Source organism: Microcebus murinus, chromosome 2 (genome assembly GCF_040939455.1).
Source record: "Microcebus murinus isolate Inina chromosome 2, M.murinus_Inina_mat1.0, whole genome shotgun sequence".
Classification (NCBI taxonomy): Eukaryota; Metazoa; Chordata; class Mammalia; order Primates; family Cheirogaleidae; genus Microcebus; species Microcebus murinus.
Window position 1 is genome coordinate 16,621,789 of NC_134105.1, and position 23,623 is coordinate 16,645,411.

The window sequence follows — 23,623 nt, forward strand, 5'->3', positions numbered from 1 at the left end:
GCCTGGCTCAGAGTCAGTGCTGTAACCACTCTATTGTTCTGCCTCCTACAAAATGGGGATAATACTAGAACTTTCTTCCTAGGGTGCTTGTGAAGTTTAACCTTCCCATAATGGGTTGGACGGCCCAGTAGAGCTGAGCTCTGCTGTTCCCACTGGTGTGTTCCCAGCCCAGTGGAGTTCAGTCTTCCCAGAGAATCTTGGATTTTGGGGTCAAGCTAGGAGGAGGGGGTGTGTGGCTAGTCCAGGACGGCGTCCACTTGGCCCTGGCTGCTTGGCAGGAGGACTCTGTTCATAATACTCATTTGTCCAGACTGTGGCTCAATGACTTCTGCATTCTCTGCACACGCACCCCAGAAGGAATGGAGGGGGGACGGCACAGGCACCAGCCAGGCCGGGCAAAGCCAGCTGAGAATGAGAGGTCTGGGGCGTCAGGATAACCCAGTGTCGAGAAACCCCAGCTCTACCACTGCCTGGTCGTGAGTCCCCGGGCAAATCACACAACCTCCCTGGGCCTCAGTTCCTTCATCTGTGACATGGGGACTTACTTCATCTGGTGCAGTGAGGATAAAGCAGATGACGTATTACTCAATAAATGACAGTTAATTATCAGTCTCATTCTGCTGTTTGCTTAACCAGGCTGCCTGGAGTTCAGTCCTGGCTTATCCCGTTTCCTAGTTGTGTGAGCAAGTAAATTATTTAACCTCTCTGTGCTTGGTTCCTCATGGGTGAGTTGGGGACAATGACAAAACGGTAATAAAACAGCAATGTGTCTGGCACATAGAAAGTGCTCCTTCACTTTTAACACTTATTATTCTCCAGCTGTAAGACCTCAAGCAACTCCCTATCCTTCCCCAGGTCTCAGGTTCCTTATTTGTTCAGGGAAATTTAGACTTCACTGTACGAGCCATTTGCTAACAGATTCCCAGGCTCTGCCCACCCTACTGAATCGGTCTCTGTAGGGCAGGCTGTGACGCCCTTTCTGTGAGGGCAGCTGCTGTGTTCGTCTTGTTCACCCTCGTGTCCCCAGCACCTGGCCTGGGCCTGAGCATGGTGGGCCCTCAGTAAATGTTTACTGAATTTATGTTTTTCATGTAGGAGACACAGACTTAGTGCTCATCAAGTGCTTGTTACTGTTTTGAGTGTTCTACGAATACAAATGCATTTACTCTTTGGTAATCTTGGAGGGAGCGACTATTATCACCATGTTTTTACAGATGAGACAACTGAGGCAGAGTTAAAGTAATGTGGGCAGGATTCGAACACAGGCCCTCCATCTCCAGGGTTCATCCTCTGACCCTGTCCCCTCTGCTCAGGAGTTGGGGTGCACTGTGTACCCACCCATGCACTGGCATTCATTGCTCATCTCCTGGGACGGGATTCCCCCATCCTCGGGGGGAGAGGCGGTGGCTGGCTGTGGGTTGGGGGAACTGAGCAACGGGTCTGGCCTCCACGGGACAGCCTGCCAACACCTGCCACTCCGCCAAGTCTAAAAACGGCCTGGGCGCAGCTCACATCCTGCTGTTCTTCCTGAGCTGGAGAAGAGAACAGGAAAGGCCAAGAGGCCTGGCTTCGATGCTGACTCATCGGGAGGTGGGGCCAGCAGCCCAGACGAGACGGGAAGGCCGAGGGGTGCGCCAAATCCGTCCTCCTTTCCTTGGACACTCACTGGAATTAGGCTGGGCCCTGGAGCCTCAGGCCAGAATCCACCCAACTCACAGCCTCAAGATGCTCACAGACTCCCGGGGGAAGAAAAATATGTGAGATCAAAAACCTGGCCATAGCATCCCTCTGGGGAGATCAGGGTCTTTGCACGGCCAGATACGTTAATAACTTCCTTGAGTAGGAAAGGCACTGCCCTCTCCTTGGCGGTAGTCTGGAGCCTGAAGGCTCTGAGTAAAGGAACAGGAGGGTGGGAACCTTGGGACCTGAAAGCCGGAGGGAAGGATGACAGAAGGGAAATAGAGCCTGCGGAAATAAGCAACCTGCATAGAGTCCATGGAGAAGGCTGGCCCAAGAGAAATGCCTGGGGTGGACACGTTTGCTGGACTTTGAAGAAACCGGATATTTATATTCAGATGTGAAAACCCAAGGTCTGCCTGCAGAAAATATGCTATGAACTATGTCACAGGTCATATCTACCTCACAAAGCTCTCAGCACAGACCCTGGCACACAGTGGGCACTCAATAAATTAAATGTGAGTTCTGGCAATGTGATCAGGGCAGATGTGAATACCCAACTCAATTAGCTTAAACATTAAGAGAATTTATTATTTCACCAGCAAGAAGTCCCCGGGCCTTCCTGTCCTTGGGATTGATTGACTCAGTGGTTCAGTGATGGCATAAGGACCCAGTAACTTTCTGTCTCCTCTGTCCAAGGATAGCTACCCTCTTGGTGGCAAGACAGCTGCCAGCAACACCTGCCAGGCCCGGCGTCCAGGCTCTCCCAGCAAGGAAAGAAGCCAGCCTTCTAAGCAACATTTAAGTTCTTCCCTTCAGTCTGATTGGGTGGACTGGGTCACGTGGTCAACTCAGGACCAATGACAGCACCAGGACAACTCCGGGAGCTGATTGGTTTAGACTCCTCTGGCTCATCCCTGGAGCTGAGACAGGGGTGGCTTTTCCAGAAGCCTGAGGCTGGAGGGGAGGTTCTGTTGGGAAGGCCCTGGGGGCTATGGGAGCAACTTTAAAGGGCTAGTGACCCCTGTTGAGTGGGGACCTGATGGGGGCACCCCTGGGTTACACAAACAATCTCAATACAACGTGCCCTCCAGGGTCCAACGAGGCCGGATCCAGAGGAGGAGGCCGTTTATTTGGACAGAGGGTGGAGGTGTGTTTGTGGGAGATCCCTGGAGGCTTTGCCTCTGAATTCTGAAATATGAGAAAGATTTCCCCGGCCTGAAAAGCCTGAGAAGAGGGTCAGAGGGCACAGCACAAGTGAGGATCTGCGGGCTTGGGGGAGGGGGGTGTCCTGGGAGTGGAGGAATGTGGAGCCAGTCCCTCAGAAAACAGAACCCCCCCCACCACCACCACCTCCTGGCTGACTGCACAGTACTAACAATGCTGACCTTACCCCGGCTTTCTTTGTGTGCGCACTTCCCAGGCGTTGGATCCTCATGAAAGCTCTATCTATGTGGGAAGTATTGTTATTCCCCCATCTTACAGATGGGGAAGGTGAGATTCAGAGAGGTTAAGGTATTTGCCCAAGGTCACACAGCTGACAAGGGCGGAGCTGGGTTCTGAGTCCAGGCAGTCTGACCCCAGAGTTGGTGCTTTCAACATGCTCTCTGCTGCCCTGGCCAAGCCCGCATCCCAGCAGGGAGGAGAGAGAAGAGTCCCATCAAGCCAGTGTGTCATGCTGTGAGTCACAGCAGCTGGTGGTAGCCTCAGCAGAGGGACCCACATCTGTCAGACAAAGGCTGGAAGCCAGATTTTGTCTCTGGTGGGCAAGGAGGTGGCCATTGTTTAACCCTAGCCCCCTCCTTAGGCCTGAGAGACGGGGACACTGATGTGTAACAGGATCTAAGAGCCAGGAGATCGCGCTTGAAGACTTAGGTTCTTCAAGTCCCCACTTTCCCACTTGAAGAAGAAAAAGATTAATAATTCTCATTACTTCAAGTACCACACCATTGGGAGGGGACCAATGGATCACTACAGAGAATAAATACAAAGCTACCTTCTACCATGTCATTCAAAGGTTATTTGTTTTTCTTATTAAAGCAGAAACCCTGGGTTGAAAATGTGAGCAGTGACTGCCTCTACAGCTTGGCTTTTTATATGGCTTTTCTACATTTTTCTTTCCAAAATTCTCTACAACGAATATATTTTACTTTTTAATGGACTCTCAGCCAGAAAAAGAACAATAAAATCCATCATTAAAATTCCTCCACGGGCTATATCTACATAAACCTATGCATAGGTGCACAGAATGTCTTTGGAAGGCAACCCAGGAGGACCAGTACAAACGTGGTGGCCTGGGGGAGGGGAAATGAGAGGGGCTGCCCTTATGCTGTAGGCTCTGTGGAGTTGCTGGAAGTATTTATTTACTTATCGCACCACATGCTTGCTTAACCTCTTGGAAAAGATCTTTTTCTAAGAAGAAGAACCAGACGATAGCCTGAGATCCCCACTGAGTCCCCTCTTGGCATCCTAGGGATCTATCTCTGCCTCCCCACCCCCCCACCCCCCGCCCCATTTCACTGGTCTGGCTCTTTAAGAGACACCCCCTCTGGAGAGAGAAGGCCAAGCCAAGCCTGGCTTACCCTGGGGAGCCTCCCAGCCTAGTGGCTGTGTCCACAGCAGTGGGTGCCTCGAAGCTCAGGGAACAAAACTGCGAGAAGCCCCTCTGCCCTGTCCTGCCGCGTGTCTCCCTGCACTCCCCGCCCAGGAAGGGCCGCCTTTCTCAGGGCAGTGCAAGGCCCTGCCTGGCTGGCCCCGCCCGCTGGCCCCTGCCCTCTCCTCCAGCCTCATCCTCTCCACTCCCAGATCTCAGACCCGCGGGCCTGCTTTCTTTCACCTCAGGCCTCTGCACAGGCTGTTCCCAGCAGTCCTTCTCCCCCCACTCCTGCTAGTATCTACTCACTGTGTAAACCTCCTCCTAGATGGGCCCTTCTCCAGGAAGCCTGATCGGTCCTGCCAGGGGCCCCTCCTCTGGGCTCCGATAACACTTTGGCCTTCCCCGGCGCAGAAGTCCAGCTCTAGCCCTTCTGCACTTGCTGTACATCTCTGGGCTACTTACCCAACCTCTCAGTTTCCTCGTCTGTAAAAGTGCTTAGTTTATAGAGTTGTAAAGACGACATGACTTAATACAGACAAAATATTCAAAATAGTGCCTGGTACCTAGTAAACACATAGTAAACATAGTCAAAACTCTTGGTTCTTATCACATAATATTGGAATTGCCTGTTTTTCTGTCTTCCCCATTAGACTTTTATGAGCTCCCTGAACACTTGTCTGGGTCATGGCATCCTGATGTTGGTTTGGAGCCTGGTACGTGCTGGGCTCTCAAAAAATTCTTGTTAAACAAATGAAACAATCCGTTCAAATCAATAAACATTTCTTGAGCCTTTGCAAAGCAAGGGAAGTATCTAACACTTATTCCATGTCAGACACTGTGCTACTAAGACCCTTCTATGCATTCATCCTTGTGATGAGGGTTTGAGTTAGGTGCTTACATTTATGTTTCACAAACAGGTAGACTTTCCATCTCCTTACCGTGTTTTATTTTTTTCATCATAGCACACCTCTTGACATATATATTTATCTGTTTGTGATATGGTTTGACTTCCCACTAGAATGATAGTCCTGTGAGATAGAGACTCTGTTGTGTTCACTGTGGTGTTCGTGGGACCTAGAACAGTCTCTGGCATGTCCAGATGCTGAGTTTATACCTGTGTTAAACATCCCTGCCTCGGGAGAAACTTCCCCAACTCTCCCTCACTCCAGATCAGATAGATGCCCCTCCTCTGTGCTCCCGTAGCCCTGGGAATTGTGTGCATTTTCCCTAACCTAGCAGTGTTCAGGTTTCATTGATATTGTTTCCTAAATCTGTGATTTTCTAGACTTCCTGGCCAACTCTGGGAGGGCAGGGCCTGTGGTTAGTAGTAATAATAACCAACATTTGTCGAGAAGTTGGCGTGGGCCAGCTCTTCACGTGAGGCATCCCACTCAGTAATTTCAACAAGCCTGGGAGGTAGCGTGTTGTCCCCGCTTACCAAAAGAAGAAACTGGGGATCTTGGAGGTGACGAAGAGGCTCCAGGTCTCCAGTGCTTGAGGCCTAGAGACCTGGGGCGCTCGTGCTGGCAGTGCCGGACCCAAGCAGCCTGAATTTAGAGTTGGAGTCCTTAACCATCGCACACACACTGCCTCTTCAAAAAAGCAACAGCCATTTGACAAGTGTCTTCAAATGCTCCTGACAAGCAGGAAACAGCAAAGGTGGTTCTTGGTTCAGCTGATTCCCAGGCCCACCCAAGACAATGGGGCAGTGGGGTCGGGGGTGGGGATGGACCAAAGTCTCTGCCCAGGAAGGAATCGTAATAGTGTTTCTTCCTCCTCCACTTTCTGAGGTGGGGCTCAGAGGCTCAGAGTCCCGTGAGGGTTTCACTTTGGAGACATGCAGTGGGTGAGCCGTTGCCTCCTGGTTCTGAGCTGGCCTGCTCGGAGGCTCAGCCCCCACAGCCAGACACTGCGGTTGGCCCCGCCACGATGATCTAAGAGGGCTGGAGCATCTTCCTGGCCATTAGCAAAAGGGAAACCAACCAACCTTCAAAAAAGTCCTTAAAAAGAGAGAAGTAATAGAATGAGTTCTGCCACGTCACTCAGCTCAAACAGGAAGGGGGAAACTCCCAGGATTTCAGTTGGGGGCCAGTTTTCCCCTCACTCTGAACCTCTACAATGTTTATTTTAGATTTTAAATAATTTAAAACTAACAGAAAAGGTGCAAGAATAATATAAAGAACTCCTAAATACCCTTCACCTAGATTCATCAATTTTTTGTGTGTGTTTTGCCATATTTATTGTTTCTCCCTCTCTCAATAGATGAGATATGTAGCTAGATATAGATATATAAATAGATCAATAGAGAGCTATAGATGTAGATACACACACACATAGTTATTTCCGTTTTTTCTGAATAATTTGACAGTAGAGTGCAAACATCATGGCCCTTTACTCCTTAACACTTCAGTGTGTATTTTCTGAGAACAAGGTTATCCTCTTACACAACCATAATATAGCTATTAAATTCAGGAAATTGAACATTGATCCAATACTTTAATCTACTATCCATATTCCAATTCTGTCGATGGACCCAGTAACATTCTCTATAGCATTCTTTTCCCTCTAATGTGGGATCCAGTGTGAGATTGTGTATTGCATTTAATTGTCATGTCTCTTTCCTTTAATCCGGAACAGCAACTCTACCTTTATCTGCCTTTCACAACATTGAAATTCTGAAGAATGCAAACCAATTGTTTTATAGGATGTTGCTGGATTCGGACGTATCTGATGTCTCCTCGTGATCAGATGCAGCTATGCATTCTGAGCTGGGATATCACAAAGGTGATAGCGTGTGTTTTGAAAAGCATCGCTTTTAGAAGTGCCTGATGTCTGTCTGCCTAAGGAGGGTGATGTTAATTTTGATCACCTGGTTAAGGATGGTGGCTGGTTTTTCCACTGTACAAGTCACAGTTTTCCTCTGTGCAAGTCATAAGCAATCTGTGGGGACACTTTCAGGTCATGTAAATATCCTTTTCCTGCTGATTCTTGCAGCGTTTTTTTTTTTTTTTTTTTTTTCTTATCAGCAGGAATTGGTCCTTGTCATCCTCACCCCGTGTGGTGACTGGGATGGGGTGTGACCTATCAGCATTATGCTACATGAGGCCATTGATGTTAGCAAGAGATGGGTTTGTGGAAGTTGGACGTGCCCGCCCCCCCTCAGGAGCCTTACTGGGTGAATCCAGGGGCTCTGGTCCCTACGCTGGAGGGGGATCCAGCAGTTGAAGGGTATGGGCAGGTTCAGGGGAAGAACAGACTCCTCCCGGAAACTCACCTAAAAACTAAGAGGTGAACCAGATGGGAAAATAAAGACAGCACTGGGCTCAATCCTCTGGACACTGGCAACATCTACAATCAGCTCAGACAAGGCTGATGTCCTTCCATCACAGACTGTCCCTGGTGTGCTTGCAGATGCAGCAGGGCACGATGCCGTGGTACTCACTGTTCTGCACGAGCACCTGAGGTCCTGAGGTTCAAATACAGACATCACGATAGGAAGCTTAGCTGTACGTGAGGAGATTAGTGACTGCTCCATGTGGGAAACAAACTAACTAACTAACTAACCAAGCCAGAGCCTCCAAGTGTCATCCAAGCCACCAGCAAGTGAGCCAGGTAGACCACAGGACACAGCACACAGCTGGGGAGATGTCAGACCTGCTGCCTTTCCAGGTCCTCTGCTCGCTGGGTCTCTGGTTGCCGAGATGCAGTCCAGCTCGGAGCCAGGGAACTCATTTATTCTTTTGAAGCGTAAAGGGCATTTGTCAGCTTTAAGAAAATACATTTGGCAGCTTGAATTTCAAGCAGCTTAACGCCCCCTCCACTACCTAGCTGTGATCTGAAGCACTGATTGTTCAGGCCTCAAAGTACCAAATAAATGAACCATAAGCATCCAGTGATGGAGAAGAAATGTCCTCATTCAAACCAAACTTTATGACTGGAAAGGATTACTGGTTTTTGTTCTGATGTTGCAGGGAAGCAGCTGGGAATGGACCACCCCTGGGATTCTCCTGCAGCAACTGCTGGCTGGCTGTGCCCCTTTAGGCCTAGGAAATGGGTGCTTCTCTGAGGCAGCGCCCTCGGCTTTGTGGTGAGAGTTTCTTCTCTGTGCCAAAGGTCATACCCATACTCTCGGGTCCAGGGGCAAACGGCAGAGCAGGCATGTGGGGGAAGACTGCTGTTCACAGGGCACTGCCCATAAGGTGGAGATGGGCCATGGGAAGGGGGCAGGACAGGACAGCAAAGTGCACCATCTGGAGTCAGAATAGACTTGGGTTCAAATCCCAGCTCTGCTGCTTACTTACCAGCTGTTTGATTTGGGAAAGTGATTTAATCTCTCTAAGCCTCTATTTCCTTGTCTGCAAAATGATAGCAATAATAATGTGCAACCCCTTATTATAGGTATTAAGTGAGATTATATATGCAATGCACTCAATTAGGCACATATTAAGTGCTTAATACACCTCTAATAATAATGATGATGATGATGGTGATGATTACTCTTCCTGAGCCTCCAGGTTGCTATGCTACAGTGTGCTGGGACGTTGGAGCTGGGGTGGGGTTGGGGCAGGGATAGGGGCCAATGGAGCAGTGAGTGGCATTGAGCTGAGGCCACCAAACACAGAATGTCATCATCCTGGTGACCGACTTAATCAGTGCCTATCACATCAGCAGCTCCGTTTCCAGCAACCTCCAACATCATTTTTGACGACTGCGTATTATTCCATTCTACAGATGAACTATGTTTTACTTAAGCAAACTGTAATTTTTAATAGCTGCAGAATATTGCAATGACTGTATGGGCCACATTTTGATAGGGAAGGAAGGTATTATATCAGATTCGGAACAGGCTTTGAAGAGAGAGATTTTCAATCACTTAGTCAACAGTGTCTGAGCACAAACTTTGAGCCAGGTTATGGGCTATGCACTAGGCATACAAAGGGGACAAACATAAACATGGGCCTCATGGAGCTTATGGTCTAGAGGGGGAAACAGGCATGTAACTAGTCCTGAGTTTAAACTTGTGGCTGTGTGATCTTAAACAAGTCACATATGCTCCCTGAGCCATAGTTTCCTCATATATGGGAGCTCAGTGTAGATGCTACGGTGTACACTGTAGAGTGTTACAAGCATCATATGCAGCCAACAAACATTAGCTATCTCTTGTAATGATTTGCAGTCTTACATGTTTTTTCTTTGTCTTTTGCTTTTATAAATAATATAGTCATGGGTATCTTCCTAAATGCCATCTTTTTTCTTTTGGGGTTGGGGTATTATTCATTCATCATGGGGTGATTTCTGTTATCCAGCTAAATAAAACCCTCTGCTACTTTTTTTATTTTATTTTATTTTATTCTTTTTTGAGACAGAGTCTCACTCTGTTGCCTGAGCTAGAGTGCCGTGGCATCAGCCTAGCTCATAGCAACCTCAAACTCCTGGGCTCAAGCGATCCTCCTGCCTCAGCCCCCTGAGTAACTGGGACTACAGGCATGCGCCACCATGCCCACCTAATTTTTTCTATATATTTTTGGTTGGCTGATTACGGGGTCTCGCTCTTGCTCAGGCTGGTTTCGAACTCCTGACCTCGAGCAATCCGCCTGCCTCGGCCTCTCAGAGTGCTAGGATTATAGGCGTGAGCCACCGCTCCCAGCCTAATTTTTTTCTATATATTTTAGTTGACCAATTAATTTCTTTCTATTTTTAGTAGAGATGGGGTCTCGCTCTTGCTCAGGCTGATCTCGAACTCCTGACATCGAGTGATCTGCCCTCCTCAGCCTCCCAGAGTGCTAGGATTATAGGCGTGAGCCACCGCACCTGGCCAACCCTCTGTTACTCTTCAGTATTCACTAGGCAGAGTGGTGGACAAAAGTCACTGAACTGGTGGCAGGAATTCTGAGCAAACAAGTCACCCAAAATCTCAGAACTCAATCTCTTATCTGCATCTTTGCTGCTCCTCCAACACACCAAGGAAGTTCCTGCCTCAGTGCCTTTGCACTTGCTCTTTCCTTTGCCTAGAGCACTGTCCAGATACAGTCTTCACTTTCTGCAGATCTTTTTTTTTTTTTGAGACAGAGTCTCGCTTTGTTGCCCAGGCTACAGTGAGTGCCGTGGCGTCAGCCTAGCTCACAGCAACCTCAAACTCCTGGGCTCAAGCAATCCTGCTGCCTCAGCCTCCCGAGTAGCTGGGACTACAGGCATGTGCCACCATGCCCGGCTAATTTTATATATATATTAGTTGGCCAATTAATTTCTTTCTATTTATAGTACAGATCTTTACTCAAATGCCAACTTATTGGAGTGGCTGTCCCTCTTCTCTGCCCCTCCCTTCCCTTTGCTTTACTCTGCCTCATAGCTCTTATCACCTGCTGACTTAGACATATTTACGTGGGTATTTCTTTATTGTCTGTCTTCGCAAGCAGAATGTAATCTTCATGAGAGTCAAGATGCTGTCTATCCTGGGCCTGGGACAGTGGCTGGCACATGTAGGCCCTCTGTGAAAATTTATGGTATGAGTAAACAAAGAGAATAAACGAGACTACTCATAATACTTAGCGCTTTTGCTAGTGTCTGGAAACAGCACGGAGCTGTTCTAATGAAAAGGAGAGTAATAGTAATTGGAAACTTAATACAGTAGCTCATGTGGGTGGTAGCCCATGGAAGATCTTGGCTGGGGTATGTGAGTGGGGGCTGGGGTGGGGGAGGAAGTATTTCCTCTCTGCCAAGCTGCAGCAAGAGGCTAATGGCCTCCACAGGAATCCAATCCAATTAGGGCCCTGGCTTCCAGTCAACTCGGGTTCCCTTCCTGGCTGGAGTAGCTTCCAAGTGACAAAATGAAACCTGTAACTTCCCCAAGATGAGACAGTCTGCAAATGAGCAAGCAGGGCAGAAAGGGGGTGAGGGTAGGATTTCTGCTCCCAGGGGAACAGATCTGCATTGCACCCAGATGGTTTTAATGCAGAGAAAGAGAGAGACAGAGAGAGAGAGAGACAGAGAGACAGAGAGAGAGAGACAGAGAGAGAGACACACACACAGAGAGAGAGAGACAGAGAGAGAGAGAACGAATGCCACCCACAGAAGCTGGGTCCTCAAGTTGGCGAGGAGAAGACCAGTTCCTCAGTTCCTCACAGGGAATCAGCTGCATGCCAGGGAAAGGAGTCAGATGCAAAGTGAGGAGATTTGGGTTCTAGTCTTAAGTTCTGCTCCTACCCAACTGTGTGACAGGGAAGGAAACCAAATATGGGGTAGGGGGAACGAGACTTGCCTGAGGTCACATAGCTTCCTGTGGCATAACTGGAAAGGTGACTGTCCCTGAGTTTAGGCTTAATTGCACCCAGAAGGCTCTTTCAACTGTTCTATCTTTTTTTTTTTTTTGAGACAGAGTCTCGCTTTCTTGCCTAGGCTAGAGTGAGTGCCGTGGTGTCAGCCTAGCTTACAGCAACCTCAAACTCCTGGGCTCAAGCAATCCTGCTGCCTCAGCATCCCGAGTAGCTGGGACTACAGGCAAGAGCCACCATGCCCGGCTGATTTTTATATTATATATATTAGTTGGCCAATTAATTTCTTTCTATTTTTATGGTAGAGACGGGGTCTCGCTCAGGCTGGTTTTGAACTCCTGACCTCGAGCAATCCGCCAGCCTCGGCCTCCCAGAGTGCTAGGATTACAGGCCTGAGCCACCGCCCCCAGCCTGTTCTATCTTTTTTAAACCAACTTTTTTTTTTTTTTTTTTTTTTTGAGACAAAGTCTCACTCTGTTGCTAGGGCTACAGTGCCATGGCGTCAGCCTAGCTCACAGGAACCTCAAACTCCTGGGCTCAAGCGATCCTTCTGCCTCAGCCTCCCAAGTAGCTGGGACTATGGGCATGTGTCACCATACCTGGTTAATTTTTTCTATATATTTGTAGTTGTCCAGCCAATTTCTTTGTATTTTTAGTAGAGACAGGGTCTCGCTCTTGCTCAGGCTGGTCTCAAACTCCTGAGCTCAAACAATGCTCTCGCGTCGGCTTCCCAGAGTGCTAGGATTACAGGCGTGAGCCAGGGTGCTGGCCTTAAACCAACTTTAGGGTTGTTAATACATATCCATAGGACAAAAGTTACAAAATAAAACAGTATATAAGTAAATAGATGTATGCCTCCATTCCCAGTAACTCAGTTCCCCTCCCTGGGAGTAAACATTGTTACCAATGTCCTGTGTATCCTTCCAGGAGAAACGAATATGTGATGTACATTTATGCCAAGATGACATATAGGTATGCAAATGTGACATACAGGTATCACATTAAATTTTATTTTTTTATTTTTTATATAACACTCACCCAGGCTAGAGTGTTGTGGCATCAGCCTAGCTCACAGCAACCTCAAACTCCTGGGCTCAAGTGATCCTCTTGCCTCAGCCTCCCGAGTAGCTGGAACTACAGGTGCATGCCACCGTGCCCAGCTAATTTTTTCTATTTTTAGTAGAGATGGGTGCCTTGTTCTTGCTCAGGCTGGGCTTGAACTCCTGACCTCAAGGGATTCTCCTGCCTTGGCTACCCAGTGTGCTAGGATTATGGGCGTGGGCCACTGCAGCTGACCAAGATGACTTTGATCTGAATAGTAATGCAGGTTGAGTATCCCTTACTCAAAATACTTGGGACTAAAAGTATTTTAGATTTTGAATTTTTTTGGATTTTGAAATATTCTTGGGGATGGAACCCAAGTCTAAACACAAAATTCATTTATGTTTCACGTATACACCTTATACGCGCAGCCTGAATGTAATTTTATATAATATTTTAAATAATTTTGTTCATGAAATAAAGTTTATGTTAAGAACTTCTGTGTGGAATTTTTCACTTGCAGCATCATGTTACAGGTGCTCAAAATTTTTTGGATTTTAGAGCATTTACGATTTTACATTTTCAGATTAGGGACAGTCAACCTGTAATAGCTAACGCATTAAATGCTGATTATTAAATATTTCATGTGGATTATCTCATTTAATCCTCACAATGACTGCTTAAGTTAGGTTCTGTTCTTGAGTCGTCCCTCCTTGTCTCCGGTTTTGCTTTCTGCAGTTTCAGTTACCTGTGGTCAACCATGATCTGGAAGTAGTAAACAAAAAATTCCACCATTTATTAGTTTTAAATTGAGAGCCATTCTGAGGAGCGTGATGAAATCTCACGCCACCCTGCTCCATCCTGCCTGGGACGTGAATCTTCCCTTTGTCCATTGTCTCTAAGCTTTCTATGCCACCTGCCCCTTGGTCACTTAGTAGTCCTCTTGGTCGCCCTCTTGGTTATCAGATCACCTGTCATGGTGTCACAGTGCTTGTGTTCAAGTCACCCTTATTTTACTCAATTGTTCTATTTTACTAGTCGTTAATCTCTAATTTCTAATTAAAAAAATTTTTTTAGAGATAGTGTCTCGCTCTGTCACCTAGGCTGGAATGCAGTGGCTTGATTATAGCTCACTGTAACCTTGAACTCCTGGGCTCAAGCGATCCTCCTGCCTCAGCCTCCTGAGTAGTTAGGACTACAGGTGTGTATCACCAACCCCACATAATTAAAAAAATTTTTATTTAGAGATGGGGTCTCACTATGTTGCCCAGGCTGGTCTTGAACTCCTGGCCTCAAACAGTCCTTCCACACTGGCCTCTCAAAGTGCTGAGATTACAGGTGTGAGCTACTGCTAACTTATAAACCAAACTTGATCATAGGTATGTATGTATAGGAAAAAACATAGTATATATAAAGTTTAGTGCTATCCATGGTTTCAGGCATCCACTTGGAATGCGTCTCTCATGGATAAGGGACTGTATCTCCCATGGACTATTATATTTCCTGTTATAGTGGTGAGGAAACTTACTTGGGTTGAATAACTTGCCTAAGTGGGGCATCAGGCAGTTGGCTAGGGAGGCCCACACTAGGAACTGCAATACCACTCTTCACACCGATAGGTGATGTAGAATCCAGACTAATGTTTCGGAGTGGTAAGAGGAAAAAAGGATAAGGTCCCTCTGCATGGTGCACGGAAGCTTCTTAGACTTGGGGGATATTTGAGTTGGGCCTTGAAGGATGGGTAGGAGCCTACCTTTCCCCACACCCACTTAGTATACAGTATAGTGAAGAGGAACACAGTCTCCTGGACAGCTGTGGGTTCACATCCCAGCTCCACCATCTTTCCAGCAGAACGACTTATGGTAAGTTGTCCTCTGACCATTAGTTTCTAATTTGTAAAATGGGAACAATGAAAACTATGCCTTGAAACACCAAAAAGAATAAATATGATTGGATATGAAAGCACCCAGTTAGGTTCCTGGCACGCAGCACCGGAGCTCAGTGACTGGTCGAGAACGTGGACAGATGGGTATAATACCAATAGCTAGTGCCTACAGAGTGCTTAACATTCCAAGCACTTAACATCGATGAACTTATCAATGATCCTATTAGATAGGTACTCATTTTAGACCCATTTTACAGATGAGAAACTAAAGCACAGAAAGGTTAAATAAGTTACCCTGAGCTAGTAAAATGACAGAGGCAGGATTGGAACCCATGCAGTCTGGTCCCAGAGTCCATGTGTGCAGCACCTCACTCGACCACTGAAATCGCAGAAAGTGGGGCTGAGACAGGCAGCAAGCAGCACCACTGAGTCAGAGGCAGGACGAGGGAAGTAAGTCCTCAGGGGAGGCTTGCTGGAGGGGCCCTCTTGTCCTTTGGAAAACGTGACACCTTGTGAAGTGACAATCACCAGCACAAACCACCTGAGAAGCTTCTGGTTTCTCAGACTGGGAGAACAGGATGGTGTACAGGGTACGCCAGGGATATATGAAACCATAACGCAAACAAGTCGTGGTCATTCACTCCATAAGTTTTTTCTGTGTACTATGAGCTGTTCTATGAGCCTGGAATATAGCCATGAACAAAACCAAACTAAAATCCCTGCCCTCCTGTATTTTATGTTCTATTCAGGGAGGTGGGGAGACAGACGATCAGCAGATAATACGCAGATATATATAAGAGGATGGGCCAAGTGTTATGGAGAGAAAGTGGAGGGAAGAGTGGGAAACACCTTGTGATGTTGCATAGGATGGTATGTGGGGCGTGATCTCTGAGAAGGTGACATTTGAGCAAAGACCTGAAGGAGGCAAGGGAGTGGAAGTTTCAGGAATTCTGGGGGTAATACGTTCCAGAGAGGGAGAAGAGCAAGTGCAAAGGCCCTGAGGCAAGAGTGTGCTTGGCAGATTCAAAGAATAGCAAGGAGGCTGGTGTGGCTGGGGTGGAGAGCAAAGGGGAGAGCAGCAGGAGATGAGGTCAGAGGGGTGTGTGCTGGAGAAGGGCACATCTCCACCCATCTTCAAGATTTCTCTCTGTGTTATAAAAACAAACATGAGGAAAGAATGCAAAATAGGCATGCATTTCTAAGCGTTTATGGAACCTCCCCTGCACAGACATCATCTTTCCCTTTCTCCCTCTCCCCAGTCTGGCTCTGCCTATCCCTGTGAGCCTCCAGGGCGTGGAAATTGGCAGACCATAGGTGTGACTGTGACCAGGTTTCTGGGTCGAGCCTCTGCCTGGGGTCTTACTGCCTGGGGTCAGGAGGAGTCTCTGAAATCATCACCATCTCAGGGCTCTGTGGAGGAGAATGCCACTGGCTTCCTCCAGGCTAAGATGTGTGTTTAGTCAATCCTAAAGAACCTAAAGAATCCTAAAGAACCTGCTCCTCCTTCCAGGCCTGGGTCATCTCCACACTCTGGTGCTCAGGTTCAGGTGGGGTCTGCACCAGACACTCACCGCAGGGAATATTTGCTGACCCAAACTGAATGTGATAAACTCTCAGGTACTTTGAGGTTCTGCTGGATGGGTTTTTGGCTTGAATTGGCATTGAACTGGTTCATCATTTTGGTTCCATTTCAGGTAGGGGGGGAGGGGAAGGCTAGAAGGAAACTTTGGTTCAGTTCATGCTTCTGTGAAAAATTAACACTGGGTGCAGTTCAGAGTCCAGTTAGTCATTTCAGTTGTTTTTGTTCAAGTCTCCATCTAAGGGGGAGCCTCCTAGCATGTGTTCCTTTTCAATAAACCAGCTAGGCATAGAGAGAGTTGAATATAATGCCATTCTAGCCTGTAGGGGTGGCAGGGGCAGAATAAGTCCCAGTGCAGATAACAGTCACACTAACAAAGCAGGACAAGCCCCAGTAATTAGGGCCACCCCCTTCTGGGTAATGAAACTGAGGATTAGGGATTTTAAGGACATTGCAGTGTCAGGATTTGAACTTAAACAAGCCTACTCCAGAGCACGTGTTTCTAACCACTGGGGCATGCGGTCTCTTTAACAGAGCCCCTACAAGAAAACCTGAGCAACTTGCTTTGGGCTGGCAGAGGAAGAAGTTGCAGGTTTCACTGTATTGTCATGCATACATTCAATATATTCAAACATTCTGATTTGGGCTATGCACTAAGGATGTGGAGATAAACCTCCCATGTCTAGACCGCTTGGAACTCACTATTCAACCTAACCTGGAAAGTGTGGAGGAGTAGCTGTGAGTAAAGTGTTACTGAAAGACAAAAGAGGGCACAAGTAACTGTTTCCAGAGGAGGTGAAATCTGCCCCAGGCATTCAACAACAGCAAAGCAGGAACAGGTGCTTTCCAAGTGCCTAGCCAAGGAATTATAGCGCCTGCGCTTGGGGGCTTAAAATCTAGTGCAGTTTATCTGGTTTCAGAATCACCTACTTCAGAATTCTGCTGGTGCTTGTTAAAACGGGGATTCTGGGAATTCAGAGACATCTGGGAATTGCATAAAGCAGGACTGCATGTGGCAAACAGGTGATTCTAATGCACACTCAATTTTGTCAGGTGAGAGGGGGAAAGTAATCGGTCCAGGTAGGGGGAACAACATGTATAATGGCTTGGGAGTCCTTAGTAGCCATCGGGCGCTAGGGTTGCAGTTCAAGACTGTAAGCTCTGGGAGGAGAAGGATCTTGTCAAATTGTTTATCGCCCAGGTCCTAACTCAAAGTCTGGACCACAGTAGGGCCTTATAAATATTTGTGAATATGCTGGCTCCCAAGATTGAAAAGACCTGGAGAGTCAAAAGGAAAAACGAAGTCGGTGGCAGAAGAAAAAGGTATTCCTAAAGTGATGAAAACTTTCTGGGAAGTTGTCCTGGAAAAAGCAGCTCCGCGTAACACAGGGAGTGGGGAGGTGGCCGCTGCGGGAAAGGGCGATGAGTCCTGGGGGATCCAGCCGGGGAGGAGGCAGGAGGCGCCTCTTTGCCTCCCCAGGCCGGCCGAGGCATGAGGTCACCTGGCACAGTACCAGCAGCAGCTGCGGAGGACGCGCCGGCGCTGCAGAGGGAGGCAGTGTCAGGCTCGGGCCCCCGGGGAATTTCCCTCCGCCCCCTCGGGAGGCGTGTCTCGGAGCCCTGCCCACCGCCCTCCCGAGCCTGAGCTTTGTACCTCCCCACCAAGGCCACGCCCCGGAGACTAGGCCCCGCCCCTCCAGCTGCTTTGAGACGCCGCAGTGGTCCCTCCGCCGGCGCCGGAGCGGTTGCTCCGCCTTCTCCGCCCTAGGCCACGCCCCCGAGCTCCGGCCACCCCATTCCCCCTGGAGAGTCCCGAGACGCCGAACCTTGGCTCCGCCCCCGGTCCGAGGCCCCGCCCCCGGAGCCCCGCCCAGCGGTTTGAAGCGGCACGGGATGCGACCGCCTCAGAGTCGCGCGCGGGGCGTGGGGCAGTGCTGAGGAGTCTCGGTGGCTGCAGCTCGACGCCGGACAGTCCAGCGAGCGCAGCGCGGCGGGAGCCCGCAGCCAGAGCAGCCCCAGAGCAGAAGCAGCAGTCGCCGCCGTCCGCGGAGCCCAGCCAAGCCGGCCATGGCGTTGTCGATGCCGCTGAACGGGCTGAAGGAGGAGGACAAAGAGCCCCTCATCGAGCTCTTCGTCAAGGTGAGCGCTCGCCGCGCGGTCCCACCCGGCCGAGCCCCCGGCGCCCGCCCGGCTGCGGGGGGCGGTGTCCCGGGGCTTCCCCGAAGCGCCCCCGCGCGGCGCCGGCGCCCGCACCCGGGTGTGAGGGGAGCGCTGCGGGCTCCAGCGCCCCCAGCCCATTGTCTCGGGGCCACCCGCGCCTTCCCGCCTCCGAGGGCCCGTCGAGGGGGACGGGGTGGAGACCCTGGCCTCAGAGAAGCCCCAGAACGGGGCGGCGGTAACCGTCCCCGCGGCGGGTCCGGCGTGCGGGTGGTCCGGAGAGCCCGCGGGGTGGGACGAGCCTGCGGCCAGGAGCCCCGGGCGCGCGAGAGTCCTGTCACCCACCCCCACCCCGGCGCCCGGCCCCACCCCTCAGCCCGCGGGGCCACCCCAGCCTGGGAGCCTCGAGCCAGTCGTCAGATGGTAAACCCAACTTCTTTGAACGCTTTTCGAAAGAGCATTTGCTCCCCTCAGTATGAAACTGAAACTTCAATGTTTGATGCAATCTTAAAAAATTTCCAAAAGAGCAGACGCTCCTGGACGATGGGAAAAGACCGAGATTCCCAACTTGAGTTTTTCCGTCTTAGGTATTTACCACCATCTGGTTTTCTTTCTCAAGCGCGGAGTGTTTTGTATGATGCAACATTTTGGCTTCTCCCCTCGGTGTTGCTGCCTCGGGAAAGACCGTGTGTGCCCTTTTGTTTTGAAAGGAATTGATCGGAGAAAGAATTCATAACTTGCTTGGGTTTTAAAGGGTTGATTTTTCCCTTGTCTCTTTAGCTTTTATGTCCTGGAACTACCTTATTTGCTTGCAAATACTACCCCTAACCTTTTCCTTTTTTCTTTAACATTTTTCAGTTTAGCAAGGGAGAGCGAGTAGAAGTTAAAAACATCTGGATCCAGCTACTTCCCTCAAAACTTATTTAAAATCTTTGAGATTCTCTCAGCCACTTTACTTAAAAAGCCAGACTCATTCAGAGCTAGGCAACTTACTGGAAACTTAACAGGAATGTAGAACTATTTTGTTCCTTTTTTTCCCCCTGAGTTTTTATTCTAAAGAAGGGAAGACATTGAAGGGTGTGTTTAAGAGTCGAAGAGAAGAAATTATCAGCAAATGATTAAACAATGTTTGTTTTAGGATTTTCTTTCAATTATCGGTTTTAGAAACATTTCGGTTCAGGAAACTGAAACAGCAGACAGGTATAGAACACCCAGAATATCAAAGTGTCTTCAGTTGCTTTGGGTGGCAGATATGATATAGTACTTTGAGGTACAGAGAATGTAGGAAGGAACCTGAAATAAGAAAGCAAAAGAGGAGGGGGGGGAGCGGGTGGAAAACAGTATGGAGAAGGGAAAAGGGTGGGTCAGAAATCAGAAAAATAATTTTTTTTTTTTTTTTGAGACAGAGACTCACTTTGTTGCCCAGGCTAGAGTGAGTGCCGTGATGTCAGCCTACCTCACAGCAACCTTAAACTCCTGGGCTTGAGCAATCCTCCTGCCTCAGCCTCCCAAGTAGCTGGGACTATAGGCATGCGCCACCATCCCTAGCTAATTTTTTTCTATATATAGATTAGTTGGCCAATTAATTTCTTTATAGTAGTGACAGGGTCTCTCTTGCTCAGGCTGGTTTTGAACTCCTGACCTCGAGTGATCCACCCGCTTGGGCCTCCCAGAGTGCTAGGATTACAGGCATGAGCCACTGCTCCTGGCCAAAATAATTTTACTGAGCTAGGAATAAGAAGGAATTTCCATAACCTTAAAAAATATATCCACTAATCTAAAAAACATAATACTTTAATGGTGAAACTTTAGAAGCAGTATTAAACTTAGCATCAGATAAGATACTATCAGTTTGGCTTCTAGTCAGCATTGTATCAGAGGACCTAAGCAATACAGTAAGACAAGAAAAATGAAGTATAAGAATTAAAAAGGAAGTGATCAAGGCTTAGTGCCCTGCTTGCTATTAATTTAATCTTTCAATTAGAAGAAGAGGAGTGTGGTGCACTATTTCCCAAAGTTGGGTCACTTGCATACTCCTTTCTAGTTTTCCGTATTGTAAACCACTTGAAATCATCCTCCTTACCACTGGTTATAAGCCTTTCTCACTGGGCTTGGCAGCAGAGAGCCAGGGTTCAAGTCACAGTGTGTACCCAGGCTGGGTTACCTTGGGCAATTTGTTTTCCCTCTTTAAATACTATTTTCCTCATTTGTGAAATGAGAGGTGAAACGTTTTCGCCCTGTGATTCAACATTTGTGCTGATATAGATCAGGTTATTGTTTGAAAGGAAAAACAGGGACTGATAAAATGGTAATGGATATTCTTGATTTCTTTTTAAAACTTATGTGTGGGAAATGCAAATGGGGGAAAATACCCTTGTAAATATAGTTATTTTGAAAGCAGTGAGGGGGCAGAGGCTGTGGTTGTCCAGAGTGATGTGTTAAACACTGTTAATTATTCTGCCAAGAAGTATCTGAGTTTGTAGCAGAAAACTATTTATACTTGCACATAGCATGTATAGAAATTTATAATTTGGTGGTTGTTCTAGGGGACATACAGAGCGGTGTAATGGGGTATTGAGTCTACCTGTCAAGGACTGAGCTTTATTTATTTATTTATATATTTTTTGAGACAGAGTCTCACTCTGTTACCCCGGCTAGATTGCGGTGGTGTTAGCCTGGCTCACAGCAACCTCAAACTCCTGGGCTCAAGCAATCTTTCTGTCTCAGCCTCCCGAGTAGCTGGGACTACAGGCTTGCACCACCATGCCCAGCTAATTTTTTCTATATATTTTTAGTTGGCCAATTAATTTCTTTATTTTTAGTAGAGAGAGGTCTCGCTCTTGCTCAGGCTGGTTTCGAACTCCTGCCCTTGAGCGATCCTTCCACCTCGAAAGGACTGAGCTTTAAATTGAAGAGAAATAGACTAGGAATTTCTCAAATAGTGTTATTGGACTCACCGTTACATTTCCTTTCTTGTGAGTATTGTTTTTGGATTTGTCTGCCCCTGAGCCTAGTGACTCCATCATCTGTCTAACAGCAGTTCCCCATTGTTGCTTTTTTTTTTTTATCTCAATTATCTAGAGGATAGGATACCCTCCCAGTAGTGAAAAAGGTTTACAATGGCAGACAACAGTGGAGATGCTTTCTTCCCCACACTGAGGGGCCTGGTGGGTGTATATATTTCCAGTTTGGAGCCACCAACCAATAGGGTAAAGTTCAGACCCTTTATCAAGGGCATATAAGGTCCCTTATAATCTGACCACTGCCTGGATTTCTTATCCAGTTTGTCCATTTACTAGCTGTGTGTCCCAAGACACATTATTTAAACTTCTCTGTGCCACATCTGTGCAGTTGGGATATTAATAGACTAACTTTATGGGAATAAATTCATTGAAACTGTAGTATGCACTAATCTTAGAAAAGTCTCTAGTACACAGTAAACAAATAAATGCTAGTTGCATTTCATTTTGTATGTAAACATTTATGTGCAGATTTCCCCTGGATCTATTTATTGTTCAGTGGACCTGCAACTTAAGAGGGTACCAAATGTTTGAAATGAGATTTCAGAGCATTTTATTGTCAAGGAATATGTCTACCATGCTTTGGAATTGCACACCACTTACTGAGATCCTGATGGTTTGAGTGTCAAACCTTGGTGCTTCATTCTGTTTTCTCTAGCCTCCAGATTCCAAAACCTCATGCGATTTTATCTACTCACCTCTTTTTTTCTCCATTATTTAATTTTTTTTTTTTTTTTTTGAGACAGTCTCACTCTGTTGCCTGGGCTAGAGTGCTGTGGCGTTAGCCTAGCTCACAGCAACCTCAAACTCCTGGGCTTAAGTGATCCTTCTGCCTCAGCCTCCGGAGTAGCTGGGACTACAGGCATGCGGCACCATGCCAGGCTAATTTTTTCTATATATTTTTTAGTTGGCCAATTAATTTCTTTCTATTTTTAGTAGAGACGGGGTCTCCCTCTTGCCCAGGCTGGTTTTGAACTTCTGATCTTGAGCGATTTGCCTGCCTCAGTCCCCCAGAGAGCTTGAATTACAGGCGTGAGCCACCTCGCCTGGCCTTCTCCATAATTTAATACTTATAATTTTTTTATGTATCTACCATATTTTCCACCACTGTTTTTTCTTGGCTATGTTTAGAATTTGGGGAACTAGTTTGAGTTCTGTTTGAGTAAAACTAAATATTAGCTTTTGAACCACAAAATGAGGGAATTTGAGAAGAGACTGGAGTTTTAGATTTTTCTTTTGCTTGTATAAGCCCAGCTCCTATTGACTTTCCCTCCCTCGCCTGCCGTCTAGGTCACTTTGATGTGATGGTGGTATTTCTGATCTCAGTTTAGGAAGTAATTCCTTCTTAGAGTTTCATTTTATGGACCGGAATATAAACTTGTTGGTGTACCATTATGAATTGGGACAATTCATGATTTTTAATAAAGTTTTAAAAACGAACTTTGGTTTTTGTTAATACATACATTTTCCTACCCTTTCAGTCTCTCTACACTTTCCTATTTTTCAGATTGCTGTCTTTTCAACAATTTCCTGGTGGCACACTGTCGGCAAATAGTCATTAACCTGCTGGGATTAGAGCCTTGGTAGTAAAAAGTTAATCTGGTGCAGGGTGGCATAACACATAAGAATAACTGTTTCTTTTGAGATATTTGGCAGTGGTTTCTTTCTTTCTTTCTTTTTTTTCTTTCTTTCTGACAGAGTCTCACTCTTGCCCTGGCTAGAGTGCTGTGGGGTCAGCCTAGTTCACAGCAACCTCAAACTCCTGGGCTCAGGCGATCCTTCTGCCTCAGCCTCCCAAGTAGCCGGGACTACAGGCACACGCCACCATGCCCGGCTAATGTTTTCTATATATTTTTAGTTGGCCAATTAATTTCTTTCTATTTTTAGTAGAGACTGGGTCTCGCTCTTGCTCAGGCTGGTTTCGAACTCCTGACCTTGAGCGATCCACCCGCTTCAGCCTCCCAGAGTGCTAGGATTACAGGTATGAGCCACCGCTCCCAATCTTGGCAGGGGTTTCTAATGTGCATGGACCCTGGAGCCAGATTGCTCAACTTGAATCTGGTGGCTTCTACTAATATGTCAGGCAAGTTTCTTAAGCTCTCAGTACTTTGGTTTTTCTGACTTCCAATATCAGGATAATAGTAATAATAATAATAATTTCATAAGGTTTCTGAGGGGATTAAAATTGGTAATTGTACGTATTAATTAGGGTAGTTTAAGCTGTTACAATAAATAGTCTCCAAACAGTGGTTCAAATAAGTTAGAAGTTTCTTTCTTTCTTACCTAGCATTCCAGGAGGATATTTTAGATGGGGAAGTGGCTTTCCTCAGAGTCATTTCGAGACCAAGGCTCTTTCCATCTTATTATCTGTCCGGTAACCCCCAGAGCATTATCCTC

General features: G+C 47.3%; 1 protein-coding gene across 1 annotated transcript in view; it reads left to right on the forward strand.

The window, feature by feature from the left end:
* Positions 1-17,910: 17,910 nt before the first annotated feature.
* The window catches only part of CLIC4 (chloride intracellular channel 4), a 76,063-nt gene continuing 70,350 nt past the window's right edge, over positions 17,911-23,623 (forward strand). Inside the window, exon 1 of the mRNA XM_012750593.2 lies at positions 17,911-18,188. Within this exon, the coding sequence (XP_012606047.1) occupies positions 18,117-18,188 (72 nt within the window). The 5' untranslated portion in view covers positions 17,911-18,116. The remainder of the gene's footprint in view (positions 18,189-23,623) is intronic.